Here is a 21,755-nt window from a genome sequence, read left to right as displayed (position 1 = left end):
TGCTGGGTTCTTTCACTGTGCACTGGTTTGTCCCCAAAATGTTATCGATTTTTGGTCTTCCTCCTTTGCAGATTAGAAGAATATTATCAATATTACCTCTGGACCCCTGATTCTTAACAAAATTTTATAATTCTGTAAATGGATGCTCATATCAGAGTCATTCACATAAAAAAGTTTGCAGTTTTTTAAAGACACTCTATGCATGTATTTTTGTCATCAACCCAGATAGCTGATACCAATTTATAAGGCATCTGCAGATTATTATCTTAATCAGATTGCAAAAATGACAAATTTGTGATCTATAATCAATATCCCTTGAGTTTGAAACATGTCTATTTGGATTAAAAATATTTTCTGAACAAAAGCGGATTTCCTGTAGCTACTATAAATTACAAAAATTAGTGCTAGCATTTCCTTGATGTTGAGTGACAGGACAGACAGATGCTGTGTAAAAGTGGGCCAGGAGCTCCATTCCGACTCCACTCTGAATGGGTGATGGTGGCAGCAGGAGAGCAGGGCTGGCCTGTGGCCCTGGCATCTTCAATCTGCCAGCCTGCCCTGTGCATCAGAGAAAAGCTATGAAGTGCTCTGAGATCACTCGCTCACTCACTGACACACCTCTGCTCACAAGTCTGGGGGTGGAGGGGACATCACAGCCCCCACAGAAGTCGTGCATCTTCCTGGACTCGTCCCTCCCTCTTGGTTCTGTGGCCCTTGTGCCCGCAGAGGGCTTCAGTGGCGGTCTCAGCGTTAGGTTTGTTATCCACAAAAGTTCCTCATAGTTTTGGTTGCTTGGATTTTCCACAGTCAAGCTTAAATAGAACCATACTTGTGTACTCATAGCTTTCCTCTCCCTCCCTCTCAGAATCATACACACAGACATTTAAGTTCGGGTTAGAGCGATGGTGCCACTTCGGTTCCACAGAACAGAGAGAGTGAGAGAGTCTCCAAGGGAAAAGGTGTCTGTGAGGCTCTGGAAAACGTGTTATATCCAAGTTTTCTAACATCATCAGGACAATAGCCAGATTATGAATTTTTACGGTTGTTCATCTTATACCACTATTAAAATTGTCAGTAACATTAGATAAGTGCTAACTGCATTTCTGATGCAGGTCTCTAATTGGAAGCTTTGTTATAGCTGATTTGAGGTGTGGCCTGGCATTTTAATGATGTACACCTGAGGTCAGTGATCCTGTGAGATTGCCCCACCTTTCCCTTCAAAAGCCAGTGTGCCAGTCTGCCTGTTTTCCTCAGGTGAATGAGAAACGTATGCAGTGCAGCTGAGTTCTGGCACCCTTTTTCCAGGTATTAGCCTCACTCATCATTCGCCTAGCCCTGGCTGAAACATTCTGCTTAAACTGTGGCATCCTTGCTTTGGACGAGCCAACGACAAATCTTGACCGAGAAAACATTGAATCTCTTGCACATGCTCTGGTTGAGTAAGTATCTCAAATTTGGGGCCAAGTTATGATTGTTTTTAAAGGAAGATTAAGAGAATTCTATGGTGAAAATAGAATCCTCTGTAGGTGGGTCCTCCTTGGGGAAACTGGTTTTACCAGACCTTAGGCTTTACCTTGATAGTAATTTTTCAGATGCTTAAAAAAAGAACTACCTGGTGAACACATGCCCCAGACACATCCTACATCTCCCCAAGAGTGTTCACAGTGAGGGTTTCCTGGCTTGGTTTGGTTTTCCTGTAAACCCACCAGAGGGGCCCATGTGTCTCAGACAGGAGTTAGCGTGCTCCACTAAAGCATTCTAGGTGGTGACAGTGGGTTTTAAACTCTCTCCCCAGCTGCTCACATGTGTCAGCGTCTATGAGGAATGACGGCTCTTACTCAAAAAGTGTATTAGTGGTGTGGTTAGGTAGGCTCCAGACTGCAGACATGCTTATCACAGCTCACCGCTGGGGTGGTGCAGGTCTGGGGGTAGAGAGCCCTTGCTTCTGCACGGTCCAGCAGAGGACGGGCAGTCTGCATGAGATAGAGAAGCTCTTCTGGGGGGTCTTCACTCCAGACAGACTCTTCCTAGCAGAGAGAACGTTTCCTGTGATAGGAGACTTGAGTGGCCCCAGAGCCAGCTGTCTCCAGCCATCTCTCCCAGTAGTCCCGTGTGACCCACAAGTAAGGGTTGGTGCTTGTGAAACCTAAGTGCATCCAGCTCCAGGCAAGGGATAAATAAGCGGTTAGTTTAAAGAAAAAGTCTTAAGTCTCAGACTCATAACTAGTTACCTCAGCATATAGATAACAAGCAGAAACGTTCTCAGTACGCCCACTCAGGCCCCCTGTGTCATACCAGTGATGCATCTAGTGACTGGTGGTGGCAGAGTTCTAAGTAGACCCAGCTCCTGAGAAGGCAGTGGGGCTCACAGTGTTATTCCCCTTGCCTGTAGGCTTTTTAAATAGTTTTCTTCCAGAGAAAACTAATATCAGGTCAAGAAAACCCCAGGAATAAGTCAGACTCCTAAAGTTGAGTGGCACAGATTATTAAAGAAAGTGCAATAAAACATTTCTACCTGCTTTAAGAATAAAACTAGTTCTTCATGTATTCTCACCAGTCTTTAAGCCAGACCTCAGCGAAGAGTCAGGCTACGCATCCCCACTGTCTAGCGAGGAGATGAGACTGCAACCTGGCTGACCTGAAGGCCTGGATCCACCCACCCCTCCCCCCTGCCACTTCCTGCAGGGCTGTCAGGGGCCCTGATACTCACACGACACAGGAAAAGCCTGGTCATCACACACAGCACACACTTTGTGTCTGACAGGGTTCTCAGTGGCTTTTGCAAATAAAGAAGAGAGTCATGTATGTTCTTTAGTAATAAAATGTTATATTGTTTCAGGATAATAAAAAGTCGCTCACAACAGCGGAACTTCCAGCTTCTGGTAATCACTCATGATGAAGATTTTGTGGAGCTCCTAGGGCGTTCTGAATATGTGGAGAAATTCTACAGGATTAAGAAGAACATTGAGCAGTGCTCACAGATTGTGACATGCAGTGTTAGTTCCCTAGGATCTTATGTTCATTAAAAACATTCAAGACTTACATACTTTAGAAACACTGATCCTCTGGCAACTGCTTATTTCTGGTATTGAGACAATATGAAAATGTTCTTTCAAATGAGCCTTGTGTCTAGCGTTTTTAATGTCTAAGAGGTTCAAAAATCATTAAAAGTGTTTCACATGAAATTTGGGCTGATTCTCTGAACTTCATTCCTCTCCAGGCAGCATCTGACAAGCCTCAAGAGCAGCGAAGATATGCTCAGCTTCCCTGCTCCCCTCCCTAGCACTAATGAAGGAGTCTATAGGGCCTGAAGCTTCTTACTAAATGTTCACTTCCCAAAGCATTAGTGAGAAGTAGTTTCTCTGCCTGGAAACTACAGTTTGGGCATTAAAAAAAAAAAAGTCAGTGTTAAGATTTACCTCTAAATTTAGTTTGTTGGATGTGGTTTTAAAAACTGAGTTATCAATATTAATATCTGAAGATGAAAGATTATTAATAGCTGGCTCTGCTCTTTATAAATCTAGGTAAGTGACCTCTTCCTCTTGGGACCTCAGTTTCTCCAACTAAAATTTGCAGTAGTCAAATGGGGGCTTCAAAGTTTGAAAGGAATCTTAATTTAATTTCCATGCCCACTCTATTCCATCCCCACATATCCCTACCAGGTAGTCCCCAAACCTGGGCTGTCTGAAGACAGGACATTCCCCACTGTGCACCATCCATTTCTGGAAAGCTCTGCCCAAGAGCAAGGCCGCCTCCTCACTGGGGACCTGACCCGCCTTCTTGCAGGAGCTCTAACTTTCTCATATGTCTGTGCTGTTTCATCAGCTTAGCCTTACCGTGTGTCCCGACTGCTCTCCCAGTGTGCAGCTCTGGTGGGGACAGGAAGCAGGGCTTGCTCTGAGTTCACAGTTGCTCCTGACGGGATCCGAGCAACCCTGGAAAAGCCGGCCCCGTTTTCATTCCAGATGTTGTTTCTAATACGAGCCCAGTCATACCCTTTCCCTGGAACTACGAGCTGACAACTTGAAGCCTGTCACAAGCAGGCCACGAGAGTGCTACCGAATCACGCACTCTGAAGTAGACTTTCAGAGTGTCAGTCACATGGCACAGTCACTTCTGTGCCATCTGCAGCTCTAATGAGCATATGGTACAGACAGCCTTTTTCAACACAAGTCTAGAAAAGAAGCCCTAAGGTTTTCAGCATCTGTGATAGGCTGGATAATGGCCTCTGAAGATACTGAGGTTCTAATCTCAGGGACCTGTGAATGTTACCTAGTAATATGGCAAAAGGGACTTTGCAAATATGATTAAAATTAAGGATCTTGAGATGGGGAAATGATCCTGGTGGGCTGAATGTAATTACAAGTATCCTAGTAAGGAGCGGGCAGAGAGTGGGTGGCAGAAGAGAAGGTCCTGACTGTATTGAGACATGCAGAGACTGGAGTGATGCACTTTGAAGGTGGAGGACCAGCTATAAACCAAGAAATATGGGCAACCACAGAAGCTGAAAAAAGGCAAACACATTCTTCTCTCAGAACCTCCAAAAGGAACCATCCCTGCCGACACCTCACTTTCAGTCCAGTAAACTGATTTTTGGACTTATGGCCTTCAGAGTTACGTAAGAGAATAATACTTGTTTTAAGCTGCTAATTTTGTGCTAATTTGGTACAGCAGCAACAGGAACTAATACAGTATCCACTGTAGAGAACCAATTTCTGTGCATCTGATGGTGATTATATACTACCTTGAGAAAACTGAAAAAGGTTTCAGTTTTCAGATGAAAAACTCATTTTCTGTTCTGTGGTTCACAGAAAGAACCTTGTCTGAGGAAGTCTGGTCTGGATCCTCGCTTAATCCCTGGAGGAAAGGGCCGAGCAGAACCTCCACTCCAGCCACCTGCTGCTTGTCCACTATGTGCAGTCATCCCAGTTAGCTTTGAAAAACTAGAATCGAGAGAAATGCAAATCAAAACCACAATGAGGTACCATCTCACGCCGGTCAGAATGGCTGTGATCCAAAAGTCTACAAGCAATAAATGCTGGAGAGGGTGTGGAGAAAAGGGAAGCCTCTTACACTGTTGGTGGGAATGCAAACTAGTACAGCCACTATAGAGAACAGTGTGGAGATTCCTTAAAAAACTGGAAATAGAACTGCCTTATGACCCAGCAATCCCACTGCTGGGCATACACACTGAGGAAACCAGAAGGGAAAGAGACACATGTACCCCAGTGTTCATCGCAGCACTGTTTATAATAGCCAGGACATGGAAGCAACCTAGATGTCCATCAGCAGATGAATGGATAAGAAAGCTGTGGTACATATACACAATGGAGTATTACTCGCCCATTAAAAAAAATACATTTGAATCAGTTCTAATGAGGTGGATGAAACTGGAGCCTGTTATACAGAGTGAAGTAACCCAGAAAAACACCAATACAGTATACTAACACATATACATGGAATTTAGAAAGATGCTAACAATAACCCTGTATACGAGACAGCAAGAGAGACACTGATGTAAAGAACAGTCTTTTGGACTCTGTGGGAGAACGCGAGGGTGGGATGATTTGGGAAAATAGCACTGAAACATGTATTTTACCATATGTGAAACAGCTCGCCAGTCCGGGTTTGATGCATGAGATGGTACTCAGGGCTGGTGCAGTGGGATGACCCTGAGTGATGGGAGGGGGGAGGGGGGTTCAGGATGGGGACACATGTACACCCTGGCTGATTCATGTCATTGTATGACAAAAACCACTACAATATTGTAAAGTAATTAGCCTCTAATTAAATAGATTTTTTTTAAAAAGCTAAAATTACTATATTAGCCAGGCTAGCATGATATCAAGAGTGGTACCATGAGGAAAGAACAGCAGACCAATCCTCACTCAGAGGACACATCCAAGAATTCATAAATTAAGAAAGAACAAAGCAATTCCAGTTATCTTTTAAAATAAACATATGTAATAACCAAGGTATCTTTATCCCAAGAATGTAAGGATATTTCAGAGGATAACTCTTGTCACAAATCATTACCACAATAAAGCCAAAGGGGAAAAATTGTGATAAGATACCCAACATTGACCATTATTTGATAAAATTCAACACCTCTTAGCTTTAGTAAACTCAGTTTTGCAAAGAATAAAAGAATATTTTCTTAGTGTAATTTGAGTTAGTTTAGTCATCTTAATAGTAAAAGATGAAATATTTTCCATTAAATGAAAATACCAGGTAACTTCCATCAACATATTTTTGAAAGCTCTAGTCATTGAAACAAATAAAAAGGCAACACAAAATAAATACAGCCAATGAAACAAAGTTACTTACAAATTAAAACAGGACTCCCAGTTTCGAGTCTGGTTTCTTCTGAGGATGTGACTTCCCTCACAGCCCTTTTGAGTGACTTTCTGTCCTATTTCCCTCATGTCACTGGGCTTGGAGGTCGCGTAGGTGCCCTTTTTAAGCTTTTCACTGCTGCTTCTACATTGTTCTCCACCCCTTACCCCCTAAACAAACACACACACTTGAAGATGAATGGACATCACAATATGGAAGTGAAGAATATGAGCCAGACTAGCTTTAGGACCTTGGGCAAGTCATTTATCCTCTTTTGCTCCTGTTTCCTAATATGTAAAAGTAGCTGAAATGGTGCCTATCTTGTGGTGGTGGTATGAGTTTTAAGCGACTTAAAACTGCTTAGAACTCCCTGGCACATAAGTAAGTGTGTATGTATTTGAAAGAACCATCACCTTGTTGCAGTTATCTTTAGGCCCCAGCCCCACTTAGCAACAATTTTAGCTCTCAGTTGAGAATTATTCTCCAAACTTAATTTCATGACCATTGGTGATTTCAGAATCCAAATGATGGTCTAACACATTTAGACTTCTCAGCTCCTTGCTGTTTCCTCCGTGAGGGATACTCCACAGTTTTAGCCAGAGTCCAGCCCTTTAACAACAATAACCACAACTCTCCATATTTCCATTTTAAGCATCTACAGTAACCTCTGGTATCTTTTCAGTTCACTCCTGGGATCTCCAACTCCAGCAATTCTTTAAGCCCACCAAGATTTCTTTTTCTGCTATCCATAAAACATTTATTAGCAAGCATGCACAAACAAGAGAGGTCACACGAAACCGTTCATGAAGCTCAATGAAGTCCCAGCTGTGTCCTTGCCAGCATTCTTAACAAGGACCGTGCTGGAAAGGTGCACCGGAAGCCCACCAGGATTTCAGTCCATTGATTCTACCACTTTTTCGGTTCTTCACTTCCCTCATGCCCGTAATTTCATGGTCTTTAAATTCCATGGTCCATCCTAGTATCACTGTCTTGCATAAAAACTCAACTTTCTTTTCCCTCTTCCGTCCACAAGTTTTTCTCACGGTACCTAACCCTGGCAAAACAGGGCTCTCCCTTACCCTGCACGTGCAGTTTCTTCTGCTGGCTCTGTATTTCCCTGACCTTTTAGTGCTGCCCTGCTTTAGAGCTCACTCTTCATCTGCATCTCTTTTCTTATACTGACTTATTTGGTGACATCATCCAGTTGCACAGCTTTAAAATTATCTTAGTTTGAGCTCTCCCAGAAGTAAAACCTGAAACAGTGATTCAAGCAAAGTTAACAGTAGGAGATCAGTTCAGTCGCTCAGTCATGTTCAACTCTGCAACCCATAGACTGCCACACTCCAGGCTTCCCTGTCCATCACCAACTCCCAGAGCTTGCTCAAACTCAAGTCCATCTATTCAGTGATACCATCCAACCATCTCATCTTCTGTCATCCCCTTCTCCTCCTGCCTTCAATCTTTCCCAGCATCAGGGTCATTTCCAATGAGTCAGTTCTTTGCATCAGGTAGCCAAAGTATTGGAGCTTCAGCTTCAACATCAGTCCTTCCAGTGAATATTCAGGACTGATTTCCTTTAAGACTGACTGGTTTGATGATCTTGCAGTCCAAGGACTCAAAAGTCTTCAACACCACAGTTCAAAAGCATCAGTTCTTCGGCACTCAGCTTTATAGTCCAACAGAAGGAGATGGGGAATCACAATATATAGTGAGGAGAAAGCATCCAACGAATAGTGTGTTCTTAAAACAGCTACCATAGTAGGCAATTTGGGGTTTAATCCCACAGACAGAGTGGGAAATTTGGCAAAGCGTGCACCTCAGAATTATCCCAACCCAGGAGCAAGACAGCTGGGGTATTTATATACCAACTCCCAAGAATCACTAGCTGAGGGCTATTTCAGGGCCTGTTAAGCTACTGGCTTTCCATATGCATCTTCCACAGAGCTGCCTTCCACAGTTTAAAAAAAAGGGGGGTGAGAAAAAAGCTTTCTGACAGAGATACAGAGAACAGCAGTATCTGGAAGCGGGCCAGAGCACACTGGGTGCTGCTGGCACAGAGGGCGGGCGCTGGCTGCCCCTCTGATAGTCTTGTGGAGCTGAATCCTGAGATCTGCCTCCAGTCCAAAGTGGTCTAAACTCCTGACTCACACATGACTACACAGCTGAACAACAACTGGATATCTGGTTGCACCTGGATGGACATCTAATAGACACCTGAAACTTAAAACGGCCCAGGCCTTCCCTGAGAGCCTGCAGCTCCCATAGCCTTGGAGGAATGACCACTCCAGTCTTGCAACTACTTAGGAAAAAATCTTGACATCTTCCCTTTTCTGTTTATCTCATCTCACATTCAACCCATCAGAGCTTAATACTATGGACTCAACTTTAATATTATATCCAGAATCTGACCATGCCTCACCATCTAAACCACCACTGCTCTGGTCCAAGCCATCATCACCGTCTAAGCCAAATAATCAGGAGTCACCTAGCTGTTCTTGCTGATTTGGGCCCTCTTCTCACAGTTTGTTAACACAGCAGTCAGTCAGTCATCTTTTTAAAAGTAAATGCATTTCTCACTGGAGTATGGGTTAGCAATTCTGAAACCACTTTACATACGAAAATAAATACATACACATTTGTAGATAATTGAGTTTCTCACTATTAGAGAAAGATGTTTGCATATCAAGAAAGGGGAAGGTTATAAAAAGAACCCTATAGTGCTGCATTGAATCCGAAGTATCAGTATAAATGTATGGTTTTAGTAAAAGAGTTCTGTTTTCTTCAGGGATGGAAGGGGAAACTGGGAAGAAAGTAGGGAGAATAATGGAAGAGTAAGGTCTGCCAAAACTCTGCTCCTCCATAAAACCAATGAAAACCCTATCAAAAACTGTCAAACTTTTTCAGAATTTTGGAAATTAAGGCTTGCAACAAGCCAAGGATTGTTTGTTCAAGGAAAACAGCTGAATTTCAGGGAGAAAAGCCAGTGGCATTTTAACTTGCCCTAAACCCACTCCCCTCGCCCTGTCTTTGTGGTAGCTTTGAAGATCAAAAGCCCCATAACTTCAGTACCTGTGAAAGCAGCAACAACCGGAAAGAGCAGAATAGATACGGAGTTCCCCAAAATCTTCAGCTGAACAGAAGTGCCAGTGTTTGACCTGTCTGGCAGCTTACTGAAAATCTCCACTCTTTATTCAGTCTGACTCCAGCTCATTCTGCAAACATCCCTGCCTGCTGTAGTCAACCAGTGATGATTGGCTGACATTGCAGCTGCCAAGGCAGCATTACTAATTGGGACCAACAAGAGAGTAACCAAAAAACGTAAAGGCCATGTCTGTGGGGCTTCAACAAGCTTGAACATAATTCCTAGGAGTCTAGAAGTTCACGTGTATGTCAGAACTTTGTGCACATTCAGGAAAGACCTAAGAAGACCCTAAGCTCTGACCTCTGATTGACCTTGAGACTACTTATACAAGAAGCGAAGGCAGTGGGACTTCCTTCATGGTCCAGTAGCCAAGGCTTCACACTCCCAATGCAAAGAGGCCCGGGTTCGATCCCTGGTCAGGGAACTAGATCCCACATGCTGCAGGGAAGACTGAAGATTCCATGTGCTGAAGCTAAGACTTGAAGCAGCCAACCAAATTTTTAACAATTTCGTAAGATACATGTATTTTACAAAAAAGAAGTGAAGGTGAGGTTGTTGTTGTTTAGTTGCTCAGTCATGTCCCACTCTTTTGTGACCCCATGGACTATAGCCCGCTAGGCTCCTCCATCCATGGGATTTCCCAAGCAAGAATACTGACCCAGTTGTAATTTACCTTCTGCAGCACTGAAGACATGACTGAACAAACCGTCTCATACAGACAAAGCCCTCCAACAAAAGCTTGGGAATTTATTAGTTCAAGGCATTAAAAGAAATCTCTGTCAAAGCATCAATATACCACTAAGCTAAGACTTCTGTGACCACACATGAGAAAGAATACAGCTTTAAAGAAAAGTAAAGTCACTAATGTACTAATTAAAGTCAGTGATTAAAAGTCACTATTTAAAGTCCAGAATTCCAGAAAAACATCTACTTCTGCTTTATTGATTACACCAAAGCTTTTGGCTGTGTAGATCACAACAAACTGGAAAATTCTTCAAGAGATGAGAATACCAGACCATCTTACCTGCCTCCTGAGAAATCTGTATGCAGGTCAAGAAGCAACAGTTAGAACCGGCCATGGAACAATGGACTGGTTCCACACTGGGAAAGGAGTACGTCAAGGCTGCACGCTGTCACCCTGCTTGTTTAACTTATATGCAGATTACATCATGAGAAATTCCAGGCTGGATGAAGAACAAGCTGGAATCAAGACTGCCAGAAGAAATATCAATAACATCAGATAAGCATATGACACCACCCTTAAGGCAGAAGGTGAAGAAGAACTAAAGAGCCTCTGATGAAAGTGAAAGAGGAATGTGAAAAAGTTGGCTTAAAACTCAACATTCAAAAAACTAAGATCATGGCATCTGGTCCCATCACTTCATGGCAAATAGATGGGGAAACAATGGAAATAGTAACAGACTTTATTTTGTGGGCTCCAAAATCACTGCAGATGGGGACTGCAGCCATGAAATTAAAAGATGCTTGCTCCTTGGAAGGAAAGTTATGACCAACCTAGACAGCAAATTAAAAGGTAGAGACATTACTTTGCCAACAAAGGTCCATCTAATCAAAGCTATGGTTTTTCCAGTGGTCATGTATGGATGTGAGAGTTGGACTCTAAAGAAAGCTGAGTGCTGAAGAACTGATGCTTTTGAACTATGGTGTTGGAGCAGACTCTTGAGAGTCTTCTGGACTGCAAGGAGATCCAACCAGTTCATCCTAAAGGAAATCAGTCCTGAATATTCATTGAAGGACTGATGCCAAAGCTGAAACTTCAATACTTTGGCCGCCTGATGCAAAGAACTGACTATTGGAAAAGACTCTGATGCTGGGAAAGATTGAAGGTGGGAGGATGAGACAGACAGAGGATGAGATGGTTGGATGGCATCCCCGACTCGATGGACATGAGTTTGAGCAGGCTCCAGGTGACGGACAGGGAGGCCTGGTGTGCTGCAGTCCATGGGGTCACAAAGAGTCGGACATGCCTGGGCGGCTGAACTGAACTGATAGTCACTAAACTTTACTTTTTGTGAAAAGTCACTAAACAAACAGTAACAATTACAAACCCTGGGGATTAAGGTAAACTGATTTTCAGAATCAATACATTATATTTGTTTAAATATCCAATAGGAAATTATAAGACATGGTAAGAAACAGGAATATAGGGGCCCATACACAAGAGAAAAAGCAATCAATAGGAACTGTGCCTCAGGAAGCCCAGATAAAGACTTTAAATCAGCGTTATAAATATGTTCAAGGAACTAAAGAAAACCATGTCTAAAGAACTGAAGGAGGGACTTCGCTGGTGGTCCAGTGGCTAAGACTCCACACTCCCAAGGCAGGTGGCTCAGATTTAATCCCTGGTCAGGGAACTAGATCCTGTATATGCTGGAACTAAGACCCAGCACAGCCAAATAAATAACTCTTTTTTAAAGAATTAAAGTATGAGAATGAGATTTTCAGAGGGCACGCTGGGCAAGTGTGGCGAGTCTTGCTTGCCACTAGTCTACTTGGCTAGTGGGCCCTGTGCTTTCCCACGCTTTGGTCCTCTTAGGAACTAAAGACTTTCTTTTTTTTACTAGGAGGGAAAGACTGCTGACTTCAGAATCAGCCGGAACTTCAGCAGCTCGAACTCTGTACCAGACGGCGTGGCCCATCGGCTGGAGCAGCACTGCTACTGGAGCATTTTCTTGAGAGCGTCCACTCGCACGTCCCGGACACGGGCGGGCAGCGCCCACAGGAGTGGCTGCGCAACGCCGGGGCAGCGAGGGCCGGGAGGAGCTACCCCACGCCCAAGGGCAGGAGCGGCGGCCAGGAGGAGCTACCCCATGTCCAAGGGCAGGCGCGGCGGCCGGGAGGAGCTACCCCACGTCCAAGGGCAGGCGCGGAGGCCGGGAGGAGCTACCCCACTCCAAGGGCAGGCGCGGAGGCCGGGAGGAGCTACCCCACTCCAAGGGCAGGCGCGGAGGCCGGGAGGAGCTACCCCACGTCCAAGGGCAGGAGTGGAGGCTGTGAGGAGCTACCCCATGTCCAAGGTCAGGAGCGGCACCCGAGAGGAGCTACCCCACGTCCAAGGTAAGAAGCAGCAGCTGTGCTTTGCTGGAGCAGCCATGAAGAGATACCCCACGTCCAAGGTAAGAGAAACCCCACTAGGCACTGAAAGGGCATCAGATGGCAGATAGACTGAAACCACAGTCACAGAAAACTAGCCAATCTGATCACATGGACGATAGCCTTGTCTAACTCAATGAAACTAAGCTATGCCGTGTAGGGCCACCCAAGATGGACGAGTGGAGAGTTCTGACAAAATGTGGTCCACTGGACAAGGGAATGGCAAACCACTTCAGTATTCCTGGCTTGAGAACCCCATGAACAGTATGAAAAGGCAAAAAGATAGGATACTGAAAGAGGAACTCCCCAGGTCAGTAGGTGCCCAATATGTTACTGGAGATCAGTGGAGAAATAACTCCAGAAAGAATGAAGGGATGGAGCCAAAGCAAAAACACCACCCAGTTGTGGATGTGACTGGTGACAGAGGCAAGGTCCGATGCTGTAAAGAGCAATATTGCATAGGAACCTGGAATGTCAGGTCCATAAATCAAGGCAAATTGGAAGTGGTCAAACAGGAGATGGCAAGAGTGAATGTCAACATTCTAGGAATCAGTGAACTAACATGGACTGGAATGGGTGAATTTAACTCAGATGACCATTGTATCTACTACTGTGGGCGAGAATCCCTTAGAAGAAATGGAGTAGCCATCATGGTCAACAAAAGAGTCCAAAATGCAGTACTTGGGTGCAATCTCAAAAACGACAGAATGATCTCTGTTTCCAAGGCAAACCATTCAATACCACGGTAATCCAAGTCTATGCCCCAACCAATAACGCTGAAGAAGCTGAAGTTGAACGGTTCTATGAAAACCTACAAGACCTTTTATAACACCCAAAAAAGATGTCCTTTTCCTTATAGGGGACTGGAATGCAAAAGTAGGAAGTCAAGAAACACCTGGAGTAACAGGCAAATTTGGCCTTGGAGTACAGAATGAAGCAGGGCAAAGGCTAATAGAGTTTTGCCAAGAGAACACACTGGTCATAGTAAACACCCTATTCCAACAACACAAGAGAAGACTCTACACATGGACATCACCAGATGGCCAACACCAAAATCAGATTGATTATATTCTTTGCAGCCAAAGATGGAGACACTCTATACAGTCAGCAAAAATAAGACTGGGAGCTGACTGTGGCTCAGATCATGAACTCCTTATTGCCAAATTCAGACTTAAATTGAAGAAAGTAGGGAAACCACTAGACCATTCAGGTATGACCTAAATCAAATCCCTTATGATTATACAGTGGAAGTGAGAAATAGATTTAAGGGACTAGATCTGATAGACAGAGTGCCTGATAAGCTATGGACAGAGGTTCATGACATTGCACAGGAGACAGGAAGCAAGACCATCCCTAAGAAAAAGAAATGCAGAAAAGTAAAATGGCTGTCTGAAGAGGCTTTACAAATAGCTATGAAAAGAAGAGAAGTGAAAAGCAAAGGAGAAAAGGAAAGATATACCCATTTGAATGCAGACTTCCAAAGAATAGCACGGAGAGATAAGAAAGCCTTCCTCAGTGATCAGAGCAAAGAAATAGAGGAAAACAACAGAATGGGAAAGATTAGAGATCTCTTCAAGAAAATTAGAGATACCAAGAGAACATTTCATGCAAAGATGGGCCTGATAAAGGACAGAAATGGTATGGACCTAACAAGCAGAAGATATTAAGAAGAGGTGGCAAGCATACAAAGAAGAACTGTACAAAAAAGATCTTCACGACCCAGATAATCACGATGGTGTGATCACTGACCTAGAGCCAGACATCCTGGAATGTGAAGTCAAGTGGGTCTTAAGAAGCATCACTACAAACAAAGCTAGTGGAGGTGACGGAATTCCAGTTGAGCTATTTCAAATCCTGAAAGATGATGCTGTGAAAGTGCTGTACTCAATATGTCAGCAAATTTGGAAAACTCAGCAGTGGCCACAGGACTGGAAAAGGTCAGTTTTCATTGCAATCCCAAAGAAAGGCAATGCCAAAGAATGCTCAAACTACCGCACAATTGCAGGTCAAGAAGCAACAATTAGAACTGGACATGGAACAACAGACTGGTTCCAAATAGGAAAAGGAGTAAGTCAAGGCTGTATATTGTCACCTTTCTTATTTAACTTATATACAGAGTACATCATGAGAAACGCTGGGTTGGATGAAGCACAAGCTGGAATCAAGATTGCCAGGAGAAATATCAATAACCTCAGATATGAAGATGACATCACCCTTATGGCAGAAAGTGAAGAAGAACTAAAGAGCCTCTTGATCAAGTGAAAGAGGAGAGTGAAAAAATTGGCTTAAAGCTCAACATTCAGAAAACTAAGATTATGGCATCTGGCCCCATCATTTCATGGCAAATAGATGGGGAAACAGTGGAAACAGCAGCTGACTTTATTTTTGGGGGGCTCCAAAATCACTGCAGATGGTGGCTACAGCCATGAAATTAAAAAATACTTGCTCCTTGAAAGGTAAGTTATGACCAACCTAGACAGCATATTAAAAAGCAGAGACATTACTTTACCAACAAAGGTCCATCTAGTCAAGGCTATGGTTTTTCCAGTAGTCATGTATGGATGTGAGAGTTGGACTCTAAAGAAAGCTGAGCACCAAAGAATTGATGCTTTTGAACTGATGCTGGAGAATTGGTGCTGGAGAACACTCTTGAGAGTCCCCTGGACTACAAGGAGATCCAACCAGTCCATCCTAAAGGAAATCAGTCCTGGATATTCATTGGAAGGACTGATGTTGAAGCTGAAACTCCAATACTTTGGCCACCTGATGCGAAGAGCTGACTCACCAGAAAAGACCCTGATGCTGGGAAAGATTGAGGGTATGAGGAGAAGGGGATGACAGAGGATGAGATGGTTGGATGGCATCACCAACTCAATGGACATGAGTTTGGGTAAACTCTAGGAGTTGGTGATGGACAGGGAGGCCTGGCGTGCTGCAGTCCATGGGGTCGCAAAGAATCGGACACAACTGAGCGACTGATAAACTAATGAGAATGATGTCTCACCAAATGGAGACTGCTACTAAGGAAGTAAAATTCGTTTTAAAAGAACCAAATAGAAATTATGGAATTCAAAAATATAATAACTGAAATAAAAATACACTAGAGGAGCTAAATGGCAGATTTAAACTGACAGAACAGTAGTGAACTGGAAAACAGCTCAACTGAGATTATCTAGTTTGAGCAACAGAAAACAAATGAAGAAAAATGAACAGAAAATTCGAGACCTATGAGACACTGTCAAGCATACTAACATAGCAAGCCCACCAAGCTTAACAGGAATCCCAGAAGGAGCACAGAGAAAGGGGCAGAAAGATCACTGGAAGAACTGGTGGCCAGAAAGTTCTGAACTTTTATGATAATCATTAATCATCATGTCCAGGAAACTGAACAAACTCCAAGAAGAATAAACTCAAAGACCCAACAGCTAACATCACAATAGTGAAAAGCTAAAAGCTTTTCATCTAAGATGAGGCACAAAACAAGGGTAACCACTCTTGCTGATTTTTTTCAACATAATATTGGAAGTCCAAATCTAATAGGAAAAAGTGAAACTGTCACTATCTGCGGATCGTATAATAATAGAAAACACTAAACACCACTTAAAAAACTTAGAACTAATCAATCAGTAAACTGCAGGATACAAAAGCAGTAAACAAAAATCTGTGCCGTTCTTATATACTAATAAGGAACCAGGGCTTCCCTGATGGCTCAGTTGGTAAAGAATCCGCCTGCAATGCAGGAGACCCCAGTTCAATTCCTAGGTCAGGAAGATTTGCTGGAGAAGGGACAGGCTACTCACTCCAGTATTCTTGGATTTCCTTTGTGGCTCAGACGGTAAAGAATCCACTTGCAATGTGCGAGACCTGGGTTCGATCCCTGGGTTGGGAAGATACCCTGGAGAAGAGAAAGGCTACCCACTCCAGTACTCTAGCCTGGAGAATTCCATGGACTGTATAGGAACTATCAGAGAAACTAAAGCAATCCAATTTACAATTGCAGTAAAAAGGAATAAAATGACCAGGAATAAATTTAACCAAGGAGATGTAAGATCTTTACAGTGAAAACTATAAGACACTGGCAAAACAAAAGTGAAGCTGATACAAGTAAATGCAGCAGTATTCCATGTTCACGAACTGGAAGAATTAATACTGTTAAAATACTACCCAAAGCAACCTGCAGATTCAATGTATTCCCTATCAAGATTCCAAAGGCATTTTTCATAGCAAAAGAACTAACAATCCGAAAATTTGTATGGAACCATGAAAAACTCTTAATTGTCAGAGCAGTCTTTAGAAAGAATAAGGCTGGAAGCATCATGTACCCCCTAATCTCAAAATGTATTACAAAGCTATAGTAATCAAAACAGCAGTATGGTATTGACAGAAACGGACGTATCAAGGGACTTCACCAGTGGTCCAGTGGCTAAGACTACACACTTCCGACACAGGAGACGTGGGTTTGATCCCTGGCGGGGGAACTGGGATCCCACATGCCACGTGGCATGGCCAAAAACAAAAAAGATGCATCAATCAATGGGACAGAATAGACATCCCAGAAACAAATCCACACATATATGGTCAGTTAATTTATGACAGAAGCGCCAAGCATATAAAATGGGGAAAGGATGGTCTCTTCAGTAAATGGTACTGGGAAAACAGTACAGCAACATTCAGAAAAGTGAAGCTGGACTCTATTACACCATACAAAAAATGACCCCAAAATGGATTAAAGACTTGAACGTAAGACCTGAAACCAAAAACTCCTAGAAGAAAACATGGGCAGTAAGTTCTTTGATGTCAGTCTTGGCAGTTTGGATTTTTTGGATTTGACACCAAAAGTGAAAGCAACAAAAGTAAAAATCAGCAAGTGGGGCTACATCAAACTAAAAAGCTTCCGCACAGCAAAGGAAACCATCAACACAACGAGAAGGCAGCCTAGTAAATGTGAGAAAGTATTTGCAAATCATGTATCTGACCAGGGGTTAATATCCAAAATATACAAAGAACACATAAGACTTAATAGCAGTGAAACAATCTAATTTTAAAAATGGACAGATAATCTAAAAAGATATTTTTCCAAAGAACAGATGCCCAAAAGGATCATGAAAAGGTCCCTAATAGCCACCAGGGAAGCCCTTCATTAACCAACAGGGAAATGCAAATCAAAAGCACAATGAGATATCACTGATACCTGTTAGAATGACTGTTATTAAAAAGACAAGAAGAAACAAGTGTTGGCAAGGATATAGAGAAAGGGGAGCCCTTGAGTACTGTTGGTGGGAATGTGAACTGGTGCAGCCACTGGGAAACAGTATGGCAGTTCCTTTAAAAATTAAAAATAGGACTACTGTGTGATCCAGCAATTCCACTCCTAGGTATTTTATCTGAAGAAAACAAAAACACTAACTTGAAAAGATATATGTACCCCCACTGTTCACTGTTCATTGTATTTATAATAAAGACATTTATTTATTTAGGGAAACCTAAATCTCCATCAACAGATAAACAGATAAAGAAAATGTGGGGTGTGTTTGTGTGTAATTCAGCCATAAAAAAGATGGAAATCTTGCTACTGCAACAACATGGATGGATCTTGAGGGCATTATGCTAAGTGAAATAAGTCAGAGACAAATACCGATCTGACTTACATATGAAATCTTAAAATATGAAAACAGGCACTTCACTGGTTGCCCAGTGGTTAAGAATCTGCCTTCCAGTGCAGGGGATATGGGTTCAGTCCTGGTCAGGAACTAAGATCCCACATGCTGTGGGGCAACCAAGCCCACATACCACAACAGGAGAGCACCCTTCAACTACTGAGCCACACACTGGAGACGGAGTGCCACAACCAGAGAAGCCCACATGTCACAAGAGCCAGCACAGCCAAAAAATGTTTAATAGAATATAAGAGTTTATTTAAAAAAAACAACAACAAAAATTAATTCATAGATAAAAAGACCTGATTTCAGGTTGACAAAGGTAGAGGATGGAGGTGTGTGTGAAATGGGTGAAGGAGAGTCTAAGATAAAAAGTTCCAGTTGTAAAATAAGTCATGAGGATGTAAGATACAGCATAGCCACTATACTTAATAATACTGTATTGCATATTTGAAAGTTATTAAAAGACTAGATCTTAAAGGTTCTTGTCATAAGAAAAAAAACTGTAACTATATATGGTGACAGATTTTAACTAGACTTACTGTGGTGATCATTTTGCAAAATACACAACTTTTGAATCATTATGTTGTACACCTGAAACTAATACAATGTTATATGTCAATTATACCTCAAAAAAAACCCCTCAAGAGATCTAAGCTTAGATGCATTATAGCCAGTGTCAAAAAACAAAAGACAGAATCTTGGAAAGAGAAGAGAAAGCAGTGAAGAAGCCTCAGTAAAATTAACAGTTGACTTCTCCTTGGAACAGTGGGAACCAAAAGTCATACTGGGATGACATACTAAAATGGCTGAATGAAAAAGACTGTAACCAAGCATTCTATATCCAGTAAAACTATCCTTCAAAAACACAAGGAAATAAGGCATTTTTAGATAAACAAAAACTAAGATCATTTGTCTCCATCAGACTTGGCCCTGCAATACTAAGAGAATCCTTCAGACTGAAATGAACTAAAACTAGACTTAAATCCACATGGAAAAATAGCTTCAGTAAAGGTAAATACACAGGTAATATACAAGTATAAATGTACTTTGGTTTATAATTCAGTTTTCCTATTTGATTTTAAAAAACTAAAAGAATAAATTTAGATACTGTGCTGATGGACTTATACTGTATAAAGATGTAATTTATATGACAATAATCGTACAGGGGAAAGGGGAAGGACTGAGCTATACAGAAGCTATTGAAATAGAAATTAAGTTGGTATTCATCTAAACTAAAATGCTAATTTACAACCCCCAGGCAGCCACTAAGAAAATAATTCAAAAAACCTATAGCAGAAGAAAAAAAGGAACTTCAGTGTACTTGAATTTATCTACCTAACACAAAAGAAAACAGTTAAGGAAGACTAAGAAAAGCAATAAAAGCATGAGACAAAAAACAAATATCAAAATGAAAGACATAAATCATATATTAGCAGTCATTACACTAAATGGACTAATGACTCCAATCAGAAAGCAAAGGTTAGCAGAATGAGTTTTTAAAAAATAACTATATGCTGTCTATAAGAGACATGCTTTGCTAATGCTGTCACTTCAGTCATGTCTGACTCTGTGCGAACCCATAGACGGCAGCCCACCAGGCTCCCCCGTCCCTGGGATTCTCCAGGCAAGAACACTGGAGTGGGGTGCCATTTCCTTCTCCAATGCATGAAAGTGAAAAGTGAAAGTGAAGTTGCTCAGTGGTGTCCGACTCTTAGCAACCCCATGGACTGCAGCCCACGAGGCTCCTCCATCCATGGGATTTTCCAGGCAAGAGTACTGGAGTGGGGTGCCATTGCCTTATCCGTAAGAGACATGCTTTAGATGTTTTATATAAATAGGTTGAAAATAAAAGATGGAAAAAGAAATTCCACACAAACAGTACTCAAAAGAAAAAAATAGATTTTTAAAAAATATTTTTTATGTAAACCATTTTTGAAGTCTTCATTGAACTTGCCACAACATTGCTTCTGTCCCATATTTTGGTTTCTTGGCTGTGAAGCATATGAGATCCTAGCTCCCCAACCAAGGATCAAACCCACATGAAAACAAAGTTGTAACCACTGGACTGCCAGGGAAGTTTCAGGAAAAATAGATTTTAACATAAAAATTACTACTAAAAACAGAGAGGGGCATTCTATAATGATGAAAAGTAAATCCATCAGGAAAAGGTAAAGTGTTAGTCACTCAGTCATGTCTGACTCTTGGCAACCCCATGGACTACAGCCCTCCAGACTCCTCTGGTCCATGGAATTCACCGAGCAATAATACTGGAGTGGGTAGCCATTCCCTTCTCCAGGGGATCTTCCTGACCCAGGGATCAAACCTGCATCTCCTGCATTGCAGGCAGATTCTTCACCATCTGAGCCACCAGGGAAGCCCTAATCCATCAGGAAGACACAGCAATTACAAACATATATGCAGGTAACAATAGATACATGAATGGAAAATGTATGAATAAAAACTGACAGAATTAAAGTAAAAAGTAGACCATTTCAACAGTAAGAGTTAGAGCCTTCATTAACCCACTTTCAGTAATGGATAGAAATAGAAGATCAACAAGGAAACAGAAGACTTGAACACCACGATAAACAAACTAAACAGACCCCTATAGAATACTCCATCCTAAAAAAGCAAGATACACATTCTCCTCAAGTGATGCAGAACATTCCCCAGAATACATCATATGTTATGCCATAAAACAGGTCTCAATAAGTTTGAAAAGATTGGGATTGTAAAAAATATGTTCTCCTACCACAGTGGAGATTAGAAATCATAAAGACATTTGGGAAAGTCAAAATATGTGGAAATTAAAAGACACGCTATTAAATAATTAATAGATCAAAGAAGAAATTGCAAGGGAAAAGACAAAAGATTTTGAGATGAATGAAAATGAAAACACAACACCCAAATTTATGGGAGACAGTGAAAACAGTGCTTAGAGGTAAATTTATAGCTGTAAATGCTTACATTTCAAAAGAAAAAACTGATCTCAAATCAGTGACCTAACCTTCCTACTACACACTGAATGTTTGTATCCCTCAAAACTCGTATGTTAAAACTTAATCACCAGTATGATGGTATTTGGAGGTGGTGCATTTGGAAGATTATTAGATCATGAGGGTGGAGCCCTAGTGAATCGGATTAGTGCCCTTATATAAAAGATCCTAGAGTGCTTCCCTTGCTCCTTCCACCATGTGAGGATACGGCAAGAGGATGGCCATGTATGAACCAGTAAGCTGGCCCTCACCACGTACCAAATCTGCCAATTCCCTGTCCTTGGACATCCCAGCCTCCACAATTTTGAGAAATAAGCTATTCTTGTTTAAGTCACTCACTAATGTTAAAAATACCAGTCTATGGTATTTTTTTTAACAGCAGCCCAAATCAGTTAAGATAGAAATAAGTACCAAGAGTAGGATGCTTATATAACAACCCATAGAATATAAAAATGGCCAATAAGCACATAAAAAGATATTCAACATCACTAATCTTTAGAGAAATGC

General features: G+C 42.0%; 1 protein-coding gene and 1 long non-coding RNA gene across 2 annotated transcripts in view; one reads left to right on the top strand and one right to left on the bottom strand.

Moving 5' to 3' along the window:
- RAD50 (RAD50 double strand break repair protein) overlaps positions 1-3,185 on the top strand; it is a 109,442-nt gene extending 106,257 nt beyond the window's left edge. The window contains exons 24-25 of the mRNA XM_070793195.1: positions 1,306-1,439; positions 2,840-3,185. Of these exons, the coding sequence (XP_070649296.1) occupies positions 1,306-1,439; positions 2,840-3,026 (321 nt within the window). The 3' untranslated portion in view covers positions 3,027-3,185. The remainder of the gene's footprint in view (positions 1-1,305; positions 1,440-2,839) is intronic.
- Positions 3,032-21,755, bottom strand: part of LOC139184112 (uncharacterized) — a 41,284-nt gene continuing 22,560 nt past the window's right edge. The window contains exon 2 of the long non-coding RNA XR_011567582.1: positions 3,032-3,935. This is a non-coding gene — a long non-coding RNA (uncharacterized lncRNA). The remainder of the gene's footprint in view (positions 3,936-21,755) is intronic.

The sequence above is a fragment of the Bos indicus genome, chromosome 7, assembly GCF_029378745.1.
Source record: "Bos indicus isolate NIAB-ARS_2022 breed Sahiwal x Tharparkar chromosome 7, NIAB-ARS_B.indTharparkar_mat_pri_1.0, whole genome shotgun sequence".
Taxonomy (NCBI): Eukaryota; Metazoa; Chordata; class Mammalia; order Artiodactyla; family Bovidae; genus Bos; species Bos indicus.
This window is presented reverse-complemented; position numbering and strand designations above follow the sequence as displayed.